This window comes from Tenrec ecaudatus, chromosome 11 (assembly GCF_050624435.1).
Source record: "Tenrec ecaudatus isolate mTenEca1 chromosome 11, mTenEca1.hap1, whole genome shotgun sequence".
NCBI lineage: Eukaryota > Metazoa > Chordata > Mammalia > Afrosoricida > Tenrecidae > Tenrec > Tenrec ecaudatus.
This window is the reverse complement of record NC_134540.1, coordinates 86800007-86815876: the sequence shown is the minus strand read 5'-3', so window position 1 is coordinate 86815876 and position 15870 is coordinate 86800007. Positions and strand designations below refer to the sequence as shown.

Here is a 15870-nt window from a genome sequence, read left to right as displayed (position 1 = left end):
AACAGAACAGTGGGAAGTTTGGGAAACAAAGCTTTTTTACTTAGAACCACAGGAAATGAAACAACAATTTCAGTCATTCTATCATGTTTGGCTAATGGAACTAAGCTATGGCCTGTCATTATTTTTAAAAGAAAGACCTTGCCTAAAAAGGTCAAATTCCCACCACAAATTACAATGTGTGCTCTTATTAAAGGCGGGATGGATGAAGATGGAACAAAAAAAAAAAAGGCTGGGAGAACCACTAAAAGTGGGTGGCAGAGCAACCGTGGGAGCAGAGCAGGGAGCCCCCGAGGGAGTACAAAGGACAGACTCTGGGGCCAAAGCATGGTACCCTATTGGACCTGATTGAAGGTCACATCACCTAGAGATATAAAATCAGACCTTGATCTATTTACAGGTTTTTCTTTCTTTTTAAAACTTTTAAAATTATTCTTCTATGGGTAATTGGTTTCCTTTTTTGTTGTCATAGCTGTGTTCTCACTCATTGCCTATCTTGCTATGACTTGATTTTTGGTGCATATTATTATCTCTACAGATCTATCTAGATAAGATACACTGGATGAATAGTCTGGAGAAAACAATGGGACCAATGGTCCTGGCGGTGGGAGGGAATGGGAGAGGGGGAGGAGGGGGCAAAGAGGTCATGCTGATCAACCCAGGGACAGAGGAGCAATAAATGATCCAAAATCAGTGACAAGGAGGGTGTGAGAGGCCTGGTAGGGATTCAGCAGGGCAAGGTAACCGAGAGAAATTACTGAAACCCAAATGAAGGCTGAGCATGATAGTGGGACAAGAGGAAAGTAAAAGGAAATAGAGGAAAGAACCAGGTGACAAAGGGTATGTCTAAAGACTGGAATGTACATATGTAAATATATTTATGAGTGTGGGGAAACAGATCTATGTGCATATATTTATAGGTTTAGTACTAAGGCAGTAGATGGACATTGGGCCTCCACTCAAGCATTTACTCAATGCAAGAACACTTTGTTCTATTAAATTGGCATTCCAGGAGGCACACCTTCCTGACCCGATTGCTGAAGAAAAATGTGTGCACAAGCAAATGTGGTGAAGAAAGCTAATGTTGCCCAGCTAGCAAAAGGTATAGCCTCTGAGGTCTTAAAGGCTAGAAGATAAACAAGTGGCCATCTAGTTCAGAAGTAACAAAACCCAAATGGAAGAAACACACCAGCCTGTGTGACCACGAGCTATTGAAGGGATCAGGTATCAAGTATCAAGGAACAAAAAAGCTTATCGTTGAAAATGTGGGTGAGTGCAGAGTGGAGACTCAAAGCCCTTTAGTAGTTAATGGGACACCCCTTACTGAAGGGTTGTGGGAAGGAGATGAACCAGTCAGGGTGCAGGGTAGCAACAACGAAACATAACTTTCCTCTAGTTCTAAAGTGCTTCCTCCCCCCCACTATCATGATTCCAATTCTACCTTACAAATCTGGCTAGACCAGAGGATGTACATTGGTACAGATATCAACTGGAAACGCCGGGAATCCAAGACACGACTCCTGTAGGACCAGTGGTGAGAGTCGCGATGCCTGGAGGGCGGAGAGAATGTAGGATAGAAAGGGGGAACCAATTAAAAGAATCTACATATAGCCTCCTCCCTGGGGGATGGACAGGAAAAGGTGAGGGAGGCGTCGGACAGTGTAATATATGACAAAATAATAATTTATGAATGATGAAGGGTTCATTAGGTAGGGGGGAGTAGGGAGGGAGGGGGAAAATGATTAGCAGATATTAAGAGCTCAAGTAGAAGATAAATGTTTTGAGAATGGTGATGCCAACAAATGTACATGTTCTTGACACAATGGATGTATGTATGGATTGTGGTAAGAATTGTACGAGCCCCCAATAAAATGTTTGTTTGTTTTTAATGGCTGGAAGAAATTTGGAACTGACGACCAGGAGCAGCCTTATAAAACAAAACAAAAAACCCACTATCATTGCTAGTTTGGTATACGTTCAGAGCCCACATATCTGATGACATAAAAAACATGGCAAATTCTTCTCAAGTTACTTTGGCCATTATTCCAGGTAGGCTTACATCTGTATTGCAGCCCCGTGATGTGGGTTTAAAAAAACCTTTCAAAAACCGTGTGCGAAAGATGTGGCATGAATGGTCATCTGGTCAAGCCCGGCTGGCAAAAGTTGGAAATCTGATGAAGCCTGACATAGAATTGATAGCAGAGTGGGCTCGTGATGCCTGGGAAGAGATTCCAGAGGACATGGTACAACGGGCCTTCAAGAAATGTGGCATTAGTGATGCTGTGTGGGTGGCAGTGACGACAGCGCTTTGTGTGAGAATGACAGCAGTGATGGTGATGAATGCGAACTCAGTGAGGATGACAATGTCTGTGCTGATAACCTCATGCCAGCAAAAGCTGAAGCTATGTTTGGACCTACAGATGATGATGAGGAATCCAGTTTTGAAGGATTTTAACTCTTGTGTTTCAGCTTGATTGAGCTAAGGTTTTTGTACGTTTGTACTTTTAAAGTTACTATTGATACTATATTGTTTTTGTTGACCCTCTTCTCCACCTACAGAGCTAGTTTACTGCTTCTCTTTGAAATAATTATTCAAAAACATTTAACCTACTGATGCAACTAATGTAATTTTATTGGTGTCTATTCTTATTTTGAAATTTACCAGTAGCTGAATTTCCTGCCTTAGGCTTATACTTGAGTAAGTTCCCCGGTTTTTTTGTGGTAAAATTAGGTGCCTTGGCTTATATTTGGGTCGGCTTATACTTGAGTATATCCAGTAGTTCCAACAATTTTCTTGTTCAGTCTTTGGGATTTTCTATGTATGGGATCATATCATCTGGAGTAAGAGTTTCACATCTTCTATGCCAATTTGAATACCTTTTATTTCCCTGTGGTGACTGTTTGGGTTGAGACTTCCCAGCACAAGCTTGAGTAAGAATAGTGAATCCTTGTCTGGTTCCCACTCACAAGGAGAATGCTTTGTTTCTCTCAACTAAGAGTGATGCTAACCACTGGTTTTGTATGTATGTCCTTGATTATGCTGATGAACATCCTCCTCTATTCCCACTTTGTTATTTTTATCAGAAATTGGTGTTGGATGTTGTCAAATGCCTTTTCTGTGTCAACTGATAGGATCATGTTTCTTTTCCTGTTATTTAATGATTGTTTTTCTCATGCTGACTTCTCCTTGTATACCTGGTATAAATCCCACTTAGTCATGATGTTTTTGCTTTTATATATCGTTGGATTTCACTCCCTAAGATTTTGCTGAGAACTTTTTTATCTATGTTCATGAGGGATATTGCACCATAATTTTCTATCCTCTGCCTACCTAGTTTGGTTATCAGGGGTATGTTTAGTTCATAAAATTGAACTCGGGAAGTTTTCCATCCTTTTCTGGAATAGTTTAACTAGGATCAGTGCCAGATTGTCTCTGAATGTTTGGTAAAATGAACAGGAAGTTATTTTTGCTGGGAATTTTAAAACGGCCAGATCAATTCCTTCTAGTGTGATGGTTGTGTTCGTGTTCTACAACAATCCATGGTAGTGTGTAGGTAACTAGTGCAGTGTCCCGGAGCTTGTCAATTTCTTCTAGGTTTTAAAATTTGCTGGTGTACAGTTCCTCATATTATTCTGCCACTATTCCTTTCATTCCCGTTGGTTCTATTGTGATTTTATTGTGGTTTGTCAAATTTTATTAATTCAAAGAAACAACTTTTAGCCTTGATTCTTTCTGTTGTTTTTGTTTTCTGTTTCATTTATTTCTGCTCTAATTTTCACTATTTCTTCTGTTGGCAATAAGCTTATTTTGCTGTTCTTTTTGCAGTTCTTGGAGATGGTGGGTTAAGATGTTGATTTGGACTTTCTTTGTCCCATTTTTGATGTCTCTTGCTATAAATCACTTACTGAGCACTGTTTTTACTGTGTTCTAAAGGTTTTCATATGTTGTGCTTTAATTCTCATTAAAGAGTTTTATGGTTTTTTTGAAATTTCATCTTTTACCCAGTAGTTTTTGAGTACAGTGTTATTCAATTTTCAGGTATTTGATATTTTCCCTTTTGATCTTCCTATTATTAATTTCTAATTTTATAGTATTGTGATCAGAGAAGATACTTTTTAGCATAGCTTGATTTATTAAATTTACTGAGGGTTCTTTTGTGGCCTAACATTTGAAAATTTAGAACACTCATTAATTACAGTCATAGCTATAAAATATCCCATAAGTGATAAGCATAACAAATAGACCTCTTTAAGGTTTTTAGAAGATCTTCAAAGAGCTAGATTGACACATTGACTATAACAAAAAACACGATGGTGAAAAACGTGAGGATGGTGCAGGACCGGGCAGCGGAGAGTTCTGTTGTACACAAGGTTGCTGAGTCCACATAGACTCTGGCATCTAACAACAGTGACGACACATTAAAAATGACAATGTATCGGTGTCCACTCTTGCCCATCTATGCAAAATATTAGAAATTCTGATATTTCAAAGAAACTTAATCAGCCAGTTTTCATAAAGACTGAAAACTTGAAAATCCTCTGAGGCAGTTCTACTCTGTCCTATAGATTCCTGAGGAGCTAGAACCGCCCAGCTGCCAAAAGGTTTGGCACAAATATACCTAACGTCTCACAACCATAAAAGATCATTGTTTCCATAACAAAACTAAATAAAAACCTTAAGAGTAATCAATGATCCACCTTATTATCTAAGCAACTATGATAGTTTTAAGATACATGCTAAAAATTGGTCCAATCTTTCAAGATTTTAGATTCCAAATAATATATTGCATCTATTACACATTAGACAGTTCAAACAAATTATAAAAGATATTGCACAATCACAGTCTGGCATTTGTACGCTTCGATGAAATCATGGTTCCCCACTGCGTAAGTACACCTGTAAGAAGTGCCAGAGAAGGAAGAACAAGTCAGAGAGCATCGTTATACAACAAGCACCTACAAGTAAAAACATTTAAACCACACATCTAACTTTTGTCACACAATTCCCCAGTTCTCTAACTGATCATGTAACGAAGGATGGAATTACCTGCTTGACAAGGAATAAAAAGACAAAGAACACACAAAAGAATATTTGAACTAAAATGGGTTGGTATAACCCTCCTCATTAAATTTTGAAACTATTTTTTCAAGTCCCAGGAGGTTTTATTAATAATATGAGGGTAAGTAAAAAACTATACATACAAAATCTTTGTGGCCTCTAATAAACAAAAATAACAAAATGCGAAGCTAATATTTCTCTCAACATCCTCGATGTAGGTCTTTACACTTCTAAAAGTAGTGTTTCCATCCTTCCAACCCAGCAGTTCTCAACCTGTGGGTTGCAACCCCTTTGGGGGTCAAACAACCCTTTCACAGGAGTTGCCCGATTCATATCAGTAGCAAAATTACAGTTATGAATTAACAATGAAAACAATTTTATGGTTGGGGTCACCACAACATGAACTATATTAAAGGGTCGCGGCATGAGGAAGGTTGAGAACCACTGCTCGAACCCTTCCCCAATTAATTTTATGCTCTTTGATTTACATATCCAAGTGGTAGTTTGGCATCCTCCAGGGACTCAAATGTTCCTTTTCAATGTTCTTGAATTTCAGGAACAAAAAGAAGTCTGAAGGGGCAAGATCAGGGTTGTAGGTTGGATGGGGTAAGGTTTTCAGATGAAATTCCCATAGGACAAAAAAAAGATTCCCATAGGGCAGCCCTTGTGTCCCTCAAAATGAGCACTTGAGTTGCCATAATGGAAAGAAGAATCCCCGGTACAACTTTCCTGGTTTCACTGCACCTTTTTGGAAAGGACCCTAATGAGATGAATTATTAGGATTAGTGTATTACTGTTAGAAGTTGGCTACAGCCATCCACTAATTACAGACATATTTAAACATGTTTTGTTTGAATAAGCCCATGAACGTATGAGGCAGAAATCTGGTAGCAATACTTTTAACGTTCCCTCATATGCATTGATGCTGCTGCAAGGTACCCTCCAGTCAACTCGAAATCATCGCAACGCTATGTACAACCAACACTGTCCAGTATACATCTGCTTACTATATTAGCGGGCTGGCAGTGAAATTTAACCGACTCATGAATAGGTTATGTCAACATAAGGCAGTTTCATCATCCACTAAACATTACTTAGTGCTACAAAATCACTGGCTCCCTCATTGCTACAGTGATTATAGTAGTGCTCCCAACTCTTCAAAAAATCTTATAAAGTTTTTCCTTTTCTTAAAAATTATTTTTTAAAATAGTTTTATTAGGGGCTCCAACAACTCTTATCACAATCCATACATATACCAATTGTGTAAAGCATATTTATACATTTGTTGCCCTCATCATTCTCAAAACATCCATTCTCCACCCAAGTCCCTGGCATCAGGTTCCTCATTTTCCCCCCTCCCCGCTCCCTCAAGAACCCTTGATAACTTACGAATTATTATTTTGTCATATCTTGCACTGTCTGACGTCTCCCTTCACCCACTTTTCTGTTGTTCATCCCCCAGGGAGGAGGTTATATGTAGATCCTTGTAATTGGTTTTCCCTTTCCACCCCCCTTCCTTCCACCCTCTCAGTATCACCACTCTCACCACTGGTCCTGAAGGAATCATCCATCCTGGATTCTCCGTATTTCCAGTTCCTATCTGTACCAGTGTACATCCTCTGGTGTAAGTTTTTATGAGCTGTCCTGCACATATACCCTACTTTGCCCCACCTATACCCCAACCTGTTCTGCAACACTAGAATTCAGGCAGAAGGTGAATCAAATTTCACACTGCTTAAGTATAAAGGAGCTGTGGTAGCATAGTGGTTAAATGCTAAACTACAAGGTCAGCAGTTCCAAACCACTACTACTCTTTGGGAGAAAGACAGGGTTTTCTACTCCCGTAAACAGCTACAGTCTCAGAAACTCACTCATCCAGGGGCAGTTCTACCCTGTGCTATAAGATCACCATGAGTCAGCATCTACTCAATGACAGTGTGCTTGTTTTGAGTTAAATATATAGCTTTTAATATGGACACATGCTTTAGAGATAAGATACATATTAAAAAGCAATATTTTGTTTGCTTTACTCAGCTCTATTTTTTTAGTAAGTAAGCTTAATAATATTTCCATAATAATAGCAAGTAGTAGTTGGGTGCCATGCCAACTAAATAAGACTACTTACCACATATGAAAAATGCTAAATGATTACTTTTATAGTACTACACGATCCTTAAATTTTAAGAAATATTTTTGTGTATGTACATAAGATACACAATCACATTTTATATTTAATTTTAAAAACATACATGATGCTTTTATTGAAAAAATAAAACCTACTAGAATTATAGTGTATTTAGAACTTGGGAATACTTTAATAGATTTTACCAAAATTAAATTACAAATGTACATTTATATGTTTCTGAAGCAAGTAAGTCCCTGCTTCAATCATGTCATATAAGATAATAGCTCTTACAAATTCAGAAATTTCCACAAAAGCTTTTCTTTCTCACTAATGAATTACCTTAAATGAGCTGCAAACATTTCATCATAAGGGGGTTCCAAAACTTGCTGACACTTCTCTTCTGGGGAGGGCAACTAATTTATAAGAAAAGTTAAAAAAATAAATACTATGCACATAATCTATGTGTTTAAAATATTTAGACAAACCTGTTTCAGAAAGAGATGTGTTTCACGGTTAACGATCATAATTTAAATAATTTAAAACTTAGCACCTCTAACTAAGAGATGCATTACTTTAACAAGTACTTGTACTACCAAGCACTGCTTTTGTGTATAACTCTAGAAGCCCATACAAGGGGTACCCCCAAACTGGAATTTTTACCCCCAAAGCTGTGTATTTAAATTTTTTACAAAGCTACTGTAAACCTGCAAAGTACTCTCCATTACACTTTCATGCTTCAGGGAAGCTGACGAACATACAGAATGAGCTTTACTGTCAAACGACATTTCGCCTTTTTTGAAACAAGAAAAGCACTCGCACACTTGCGTTTTTCCCGTAGCGCTGTCCTTATAAGCTGTGTTCAACACCACGACAGTTTCTGCGGCATCGTTCCCAAGCAGGAAACAAGTTTCACAGCCCCACAGCAGTTCTCTTAAATTGGCCGTCACAAAAAAATGAGGTTTGAGTGAAACTGCTTTCATGAAAAAATTCACTGTGACCAGAGAGAACCTTACCAAGCTGTCACCGGGTGCACTAACTCAGAGCGAGTTGCTTGATCCTCGCCTAGTGGGGGGAAATGTAAAATGCGCCCTACAAAAGCTATGCCTAGCATAATTTTGTTTTTTTGGGGGGAGTACCCCCCATACAGTTTTGTTTATCACAGACCTGGTACTATATGCAGTTCATATTTCTCAATATTAAATATGAATCAGTCTATTATGTGCCATGTTATACAGAAGTAAAATAATATGAGCAGGAAAAAAAAGACTACTTTAGGAACCATTATTTCAAAGCCACTTTATCATCTCCCTAGAAATAGCAGCATTCTTCTTTGTGTCCCAGCCTAGAGTAACTAAAATTTAATCTGTATTTATCTTTCTCTCATAGTGGATTAGGGTACAATGAATCTTTTTAAGAATTGAGTCCATGTAACACAATAAATTGTGCATGTGTTCACACTTACACATATGCAACAAAGGATATTTTTTAAGTTTGTGGAAAATTTTTATTCTTTCAATTCAATTTTTTCCATGAAGCTTTGAAGCCACTTTTGTAGGAGGAAAGAAAAACTGATCAGGAAACTACCATTCTAAAATTCCTACTGAAAAATTTCTCACAATGGTCCTGAGTTAAACTACATGGTGAAAGGGGAATGGGGAAATTTACAATGAAGGGATCACCCTTAGATTAAAAAATGGACAAACTGTTGTATTCCACTTGAAGTAATAGAATATGAAGGGCACACCACTATCTATGATATTCTGACCAAATATAAAACTTGAACCTATCCAAGTTTGGCATGAACTTTTATTTAAATCGAAGCCTTCAAATTTGGTTATACATTAGAATTACCTAGGGAACTGAAAGAAAGAAAAACAACTTGCTTCTACCACCCAAATGAAAAAAGGTTTGATCCTCAATAAGAATGTACTTTAGTTTTATGGTAGAAAAAAAAAGGAAATCAGGCTTTATAAAACATCAATTTTTCTCCCCCCCCCCCAAGAAAAAATGCTGTGTGGCTATCATGTGGCCTCTAAAACAAAGAGAGAGCATTTTATGCCTGATCTAGCCAAAATGACCAGACGGATAGGGAGACATTTGAGAGCAGGTGTTGGCACAGGATTTCCATAAAAAGCCAGAGAGGAAATACTACCGGCTCGGTGGGACACAAGCCCCTGTTGTACCTACTGAGCTGCGCTGTTGCAACACTGAAAGCAGTCTGGGTTCTGTTGCAGAGTTAAAGAACAAATGGAAGGCGCCTGTGGTCTAGTGCTGTCAGCATGGGCTGTGAAGACTGGGAAGTCTGGACGGAGTCAGCTGTATGACCTTGGATAGACTACGTAACCTTTCTAACCTCAAAGAGTAGTTATAAAAACCACATACAGCAATATACGCTGCATATCTCACTACTTGACAGCAACTAACACCTTACAGGAGGTACTACATACATTTTAATTCAGTTGGTATTACTAAAGTATAAAAGAGCTGCAAAGTTACTAATGAAATTGAAAATCTTCGTTTTCTTCTTATTGAAACTCTTAAGACATTGGTTGTCCTGAAATTCCCATTAGACCTGGTACACCGATTTCTCACTTACCTGAAGCCGTGAGTTTGCAACATGAGGATGCTTAAAAGACACCAACTCTGCACAGGATCGTCCATCTCTGCTGTCAATTGCTTCATACACCTAAAATAGTTGAAAAGGGAAAACTTACCACATATGGTCATGTATAATCCAAGTTTTTCAGCACATTTTTAATTCCGGTTTTGTGGTAAAATTAGGTGTCTCTGCTGATATTTGGGTCAGCTTATACTCGCGTATATACGGTAAGTAGAAAATAAAACATGCTATTCCTCTAACAGAATGTAAACAGTATGTTATACTATTAACATTTACTTTCCTCTAGTTTGACAGTAAAAATAATTAAAATAAAACAAGTAGGCACGCTCGATAGCCAGGAAAGAATAGCTACAATTTCAAAAATAGGATCTTCTAGAAGGAAAGGTTATTTACTTTTTAAAAATGATAGACAAAATAACTAGTAACTTATTTGATTACTAAAGGTGAATTCTTCTAGTTTTATGTAGTAACACTGGCACTGAAAATTCACTTACACAACTTAAAAAAAATCAACTTAAAAAACCACCTACCCCATTGCCATCAAATTGATTCTGATGCATATTTACTCTATTGGACAGAGTAGAACTGCTCCATAGGGTTTCCAAGACTATAAATATTTGTAAAAGCAGACAGCCTTATCTTTCTCCAAAGCAGCTATGGGTAGATTTGAACCTCAGACCTTGCAATTAGCAGTCCCACTCTTAATCGCATATATCCACAATTTAAAATACTTCCATCCACCCCAAATGTGAAATAAAAGAAACCTTCGAATGTTTAATGGGGCCCTACTAGTTATAACACTTGGCCAGGAGTTAGGTCAGCAATTTGAGCCCACTCGCGGCTCTGCAGGAGAAAGATGTGGCAGCCTACTCTCAGAAAGAGTCCAGTCTTGGAAACTCTGTCTATAGGGTAGCTGTAAGTTGGGACTGATTTGGTGGCAGTGGATTTCATTTTTCCTAGTTTGGGAACGGCTAAGTGAATGATGTCACACTCATACAATGGGACGCTTGGCTACTACTAAAAGAATGAGAACAGCGACAAGCCACGTGTTGGGTGGAAGGAAGCCCAGTGTGAGAGGTTCCCTGGGCCACACAGGATAAACACAACAATTAGGACATGCAACCACCAAAGCAGCAAGGATATTCCTTGGGGAAGATTATCACATAGAAAATGAAATTTAAAAAAACCAGGGATCCATTCAGATGCAGAAAATGTGTATACAGAATAATGTGTAAGAAAAGGACTAAAAATATTACAATTTAAAAATTAATAAAAGAAAAGGACTAAAAGGTTGGTAGTTCGTAGGTTTTGAAGTTTAATGAGATCCCTGAATCAGTGCTTTCCTAAAGTGGGTGATTTCACCTCCCTGGGGGACGCTGGAATTATCCAGAAGGGCTACAAAAGGGGATGCCTATACTTTATCCTGGATTATGGGCTACAGTACAAAAGCTTTTAATTGTCAGGACAGTGCTGACTAATTTTTTTTGTTTGTTTCTGAAAAAGGCATTATAGACCAAATACGTTAAGAAACCTATGTTCTATATTGAGGAACATATTCATTTGCCATTAATTATTTGCATTATCATTGAGCACAATTATAAATATAACTATGTATATGTGATTTCATTTTGAAAGCTCTGTGCTTAGGTGTTGATGAAATGGCTTGGGGACCCTATCTGACATCTGACTACACAAGAGAGTCCAACTCTCAACACCAGCCCCAAGTGGGAATGATCAGATTTACCACCTCCCCTCCATCTTTCTTCCTCTTCTAGCACCAATCATCCCTCCCACAGCACTCTACTTCTCTGCTGGATTAGATAATCAATCCACTGCAACAGCTACTCAGAACTCGCAGAAAATATGATTATGGGGTTTATTAGGGAAACTAACAGGTTCAAGTCAGGATCTAAAAACCTTAAGGAGACAGTCTTTTTATCTGCAGCTTCTCTTTGAACCTTATTGGCAGGCATGTCTCTCTGGTCTTCAGCTTCTCGGCCACGCAGTCCTTCGGTCTCTGCCCTGCTCACCAAGTGTTTCAGAGCTCCTTTGGTGCAAGCAAGCCTCCTTCAGAAGGCACTCAGCCTCACTGCTTCCGTGAGCTGGCAAGTCCATCACCGCTCTCACAATCTCCATGCTGCAGCCACTGCCACTTTTCCACATAGGGATCGGATACACTTCACTTCTTTCTGCTGGCCACATTCTCAGGTCTTGCTTCTGAAATGGCTCACTTGGCAAAACTTGACCACACCTTATTTGCACTCTTCTGCTCAATCACTTGGTGGGAGTTCTAAGCCCAAGCTTTTCTATTTAAAGAAAAGCCATGCCAAGCATGTTTACTTCACTACAAGTATGTATTAACACTTTTTGTACAAAAATTATTTAGGCTCAGCTATATGACAAATTTAACCTTACTGTATATCTGATCTGACACACAAGAAGCAGACACTGACTTCCCAGGACACACTTTAAATCAAAACCAACCAAGAGTCATCTGGGAGTCCAATTAAAAATGTAGATTTCTAGGGACTTTGAAGGGCTGATTAACTATGTTCCTTGGAAACTACTATCCTACGTCATCAATTGTTCTTAAACTCTGTTGTGTCAGATGGTAAAGTGCACCCATTATTTGCTATCAGGGTGCAAGCATAGCTTTGAGCTGGTTTTCTTTTATGTAGCACAGGTTCATAAAAAAAGGTACACTTCTGTAGTTTTACATAATTTTTTACTGTGATAGTTACATAATCTGGTTTCAATTTGAGACTATTAAGAGTGAAGGGGTGGAGTCTAGCCTGTCAATAAGGTCACAGCTTGATGACTTCATTAGGAGGCTCTAGAGATAAATAACTCACTGGTGGCCAGACCCCACTCTGCTTCGTCTTCTTGTTGACAAGCCACATGGATCTACGCTAATGGAACCAAGGGCCTGGAGCTGGAGGAGCCAATGCTGAGATGCTTTCATCACCACTGGATCCACAAGACGTTCCACCCATTGGCCTGTGATCTTTCATTACATGTGTTGTGTGAAGTCTGAAGAGGAATTTCTAGATTGGTATCAGACATATGGACCAATTATCAGACTTATGGACTTGACCTAGACTGAACTGGGATGTTTTCTTAATATACAATTACTCTTTGATATAAAGTTCTCTCTTATACACAAGTATCTATTAATTTATTTCTCTAGTCAACCCAGACTAACGTATTGACTTTTTCAAATCTTGGGAAAAGGATGAAAACATGAGTGACTATTCTCTGGAAAGCAAGCTCAATCCTGAATAAAGTGGATTGAGCTGGCTATCAAGTTTGGCGAAGCATCCCAGATATAATCGAGGCAAAAACAATCCTGCTTTCAAGATATGTAAGGAACAGAAGTTGGTGTGCAATGAACTACTGGACAGATGTATCAATCTTTTGCCTTCATTTTGTTGTGTCACAGGGTCAGCTCTGACTCATAGTGATATGTGACAAAATAGAGCTCTCTCCCTCAGAGGTTTCCTAGGCTGTAATTTAAACAAACAAACAAAAAACCCATTTTATTGTAATGAAACTTCAGAACAAATCAGCGTCCCATGCCATAATTTATACATTTTGTTCATGGTGTTGCAATCCTTAACTATAGCAGCATTGCTGGACTCCAAAGTTTCCACTCGCCCTTTTTTCATGCCCATCCCAGCCTTCGGAATCAGTTTTGGGCTAGTGTAGGCAGTTGATGGATTTAAGGAGTGATTCTCACCTGGGTTACTGTTCCTTCTATTGCCGTCTGTGTCTGTAAAAAATTATAGCCTTGGAAACCCTATGGAGCAGTTCTTCTCTGAGCTCCAGTAGTATGTGTTAGAACTGACACCATGGCAATGGGCTTTGGATGCTTGGTCCAGGTTTTCTTTTTTATATATATATATATATATATATATATATATATATATATATATATATATATATATATATATATATATATTTGTTAGTCCAGGTTGACTAGAGAAACAAATCTAGGGAGACATGCTTATGTGTATGAGAAAGAGCTTCATATAAAAGAGCAATTGAAAATTGAGAAACCATCCCAGCCCAGTCAAGTCCATAAATCTGATACCAGTCTATAAATTCCTCTTCAGACACATGCAATGATGTTGAATGCAAGAAGATCACAGGCCAGTGGGTGGAAAGTCTTGTATCTAGTGGTGGTAGAAGCATCTCAGCGCTGGTGAGGGTTTCCACGTGGCTCCTCCAGCTCCGGGGCTCTGGCTCTCTCAGCATAGCTCCCCATGGCTTGTCAAAGGAAATGTCTTGCAGGGAGTGTGTGAGAGTTTCCCACCTCCAGCTAGCTATCTCCCTAGCAGCTCCAAATGAGGTCATCAATCTGCGACTTGACAGGCTACACTTCACCCCTTCACTCAAGTCTCAAGTTGACAACAGATTATGCAACTACCACATTACACCAAAATATGCTTTCTTGAAAAAAGAAAGCCTAGATGAAAAGGAACAAGTCACTGAAATCCATTTGAGGAATCCTCAGGGGCCAGAAGCGGAACAAGCTTGACATGGTATTAAAAAAGAAAAATATCCCTATTATTTTTTAAAAGAAGGGTACAGAAATATCCAAAGATAGAAACAACCTAAACATCCATCAATAAATGAATAACAAATAACAAAATATCTCACATAGGGCTTCAAAAAGGTTGCAGAAAAATGGAATTGAAAGATAATAGAATTTCTTGGCAACCTTTTTGAAATTTCCTCATATACAATAGAATATTAAATAATCCCTTAGCTGCTTCTGGCTCCTTGGGTTTCTAGGCTGGGAGGAAATGGCATGGAGGCCATGCCTGACCTTGTCAGGCTGCAGTAGGGAGAATCCAACTCCACACCAGCCCAAGGCCAACTGCCTCAAGGCAGAGGTCAGATGTGCCTCCATTCTCCATCCCTTTGTGCTCTATTCGGATACCAACCATCCCACCCATTGTACTTTTCATCTCTGAGTGGATTCGCTAATTCATTGCAACACATAATTCAGTGTCACACAGAACTCAGGATTGTGAGGGGTTGGTTATAAGAGAAGTTAACAGTCTATCACAAGTAATCTCCATAAAGCATCAAGGAAGCAGTTTGGGCCCCACAGTAGCACCTCTCCTCAGTCAGCAGTTAAGTCTTTCTCTGGCCCTCAGCCACACCATTACGCAGTGGCTTGGCCTCTGCCTCTATGGGCCAAGATGCCCAGCTGCCACTCTGCCTCACGGTCTCGCAGTGTGGCTCCCCTGCTCTGTCTCAGTCTCTGGGATGCAGTCTCTGTCACTTGCCTGGGATCTCACATGTGCTCCACTGGCGGCTGTTCCTGCCCGCTGCTCCCAGGATTCTGTTCCTGCTTCTGAGATGGCGCTCTGATACCCAAAAGGAATGGCACAACTGGCCAATGTTCTAGTTAAGAGTCCTCTACCCCTTATTTGCATGGCCCCATATAATCATTTGGTAGGGGTTGCAGAACAAATGGCTAGTCTTATCAAAGCAATTTCTTTATGAGAGCAGGCAGCCATAAGTTCCTCCAATAGAGCAGCTGCTGAAGGTGAATCATTGACCTTTCCGCTAGCAGCTGAGTGTTTAAATGCTGTGCGACCAGGATTCTTTGAACTTACTCAACCATAAAGAGAAATTAAGTCGTATGACATGTTATAACATGGATGAATCATGAAATTATCATGCTGGGCACTATTCACAAGAGCAAAGAAATGGAAACAACCCACAGGCCATTAGTGAAAGAAGGGATAAACTTTGGTACACATACACAATGGAATACTATTCATTGCTAAAGAATGAAGAAACTGTGAAGCACCTCGTGACATGGATGGAGTTGGAGGGTATTATGCTGAGTGAAATTTGTCAATCACAAAAAGACAAATATTGTATGAGACCACTGTTATAAACAAAAAATTCAAGATAAAGATTTCCAATCAAAAGAAACAGGCTTTGATAGTTAGCTGGAGAGGAAGGGAGGGAGGGAGGAGATGGGATGCACTGAGCTTGAGAGCAGAGAGGTGCTAACTTAGGTGAAGGGGAAGATAACATCTAATATCCACA

At 39.2% G+C, this 15870-nt stretch overlaps 1 protein-coding gene across 1 annotated transcript in view; it reads right to left on the bottom strand.

The window, feature by feature from the left end:
* Positions 1-15870, bottom strand: part of PCID2 (PCI domain containing 2) — a 40423-nt gene that overhangs the window by 16172 nt on the left and 8381 nt on the right. Inside the window, exons 2-4 of the mRNA XM_075563401.1 lie at positions 9778-9867; positions 7521-7594; positions 4829-4894 (exon numbers count right to left, since the gene is read on the bottom strand). Of these exons, the coding sequence (XP_075419516.1) occupies positions 4829-4894; positions 7521-7594; positions 9778-9867 (230 nt within the window). The remainder of the gene's footprint in view (positions 1-4828; positions 4895-7520; positions 7595-9777; positions 9868-15870) is intronic.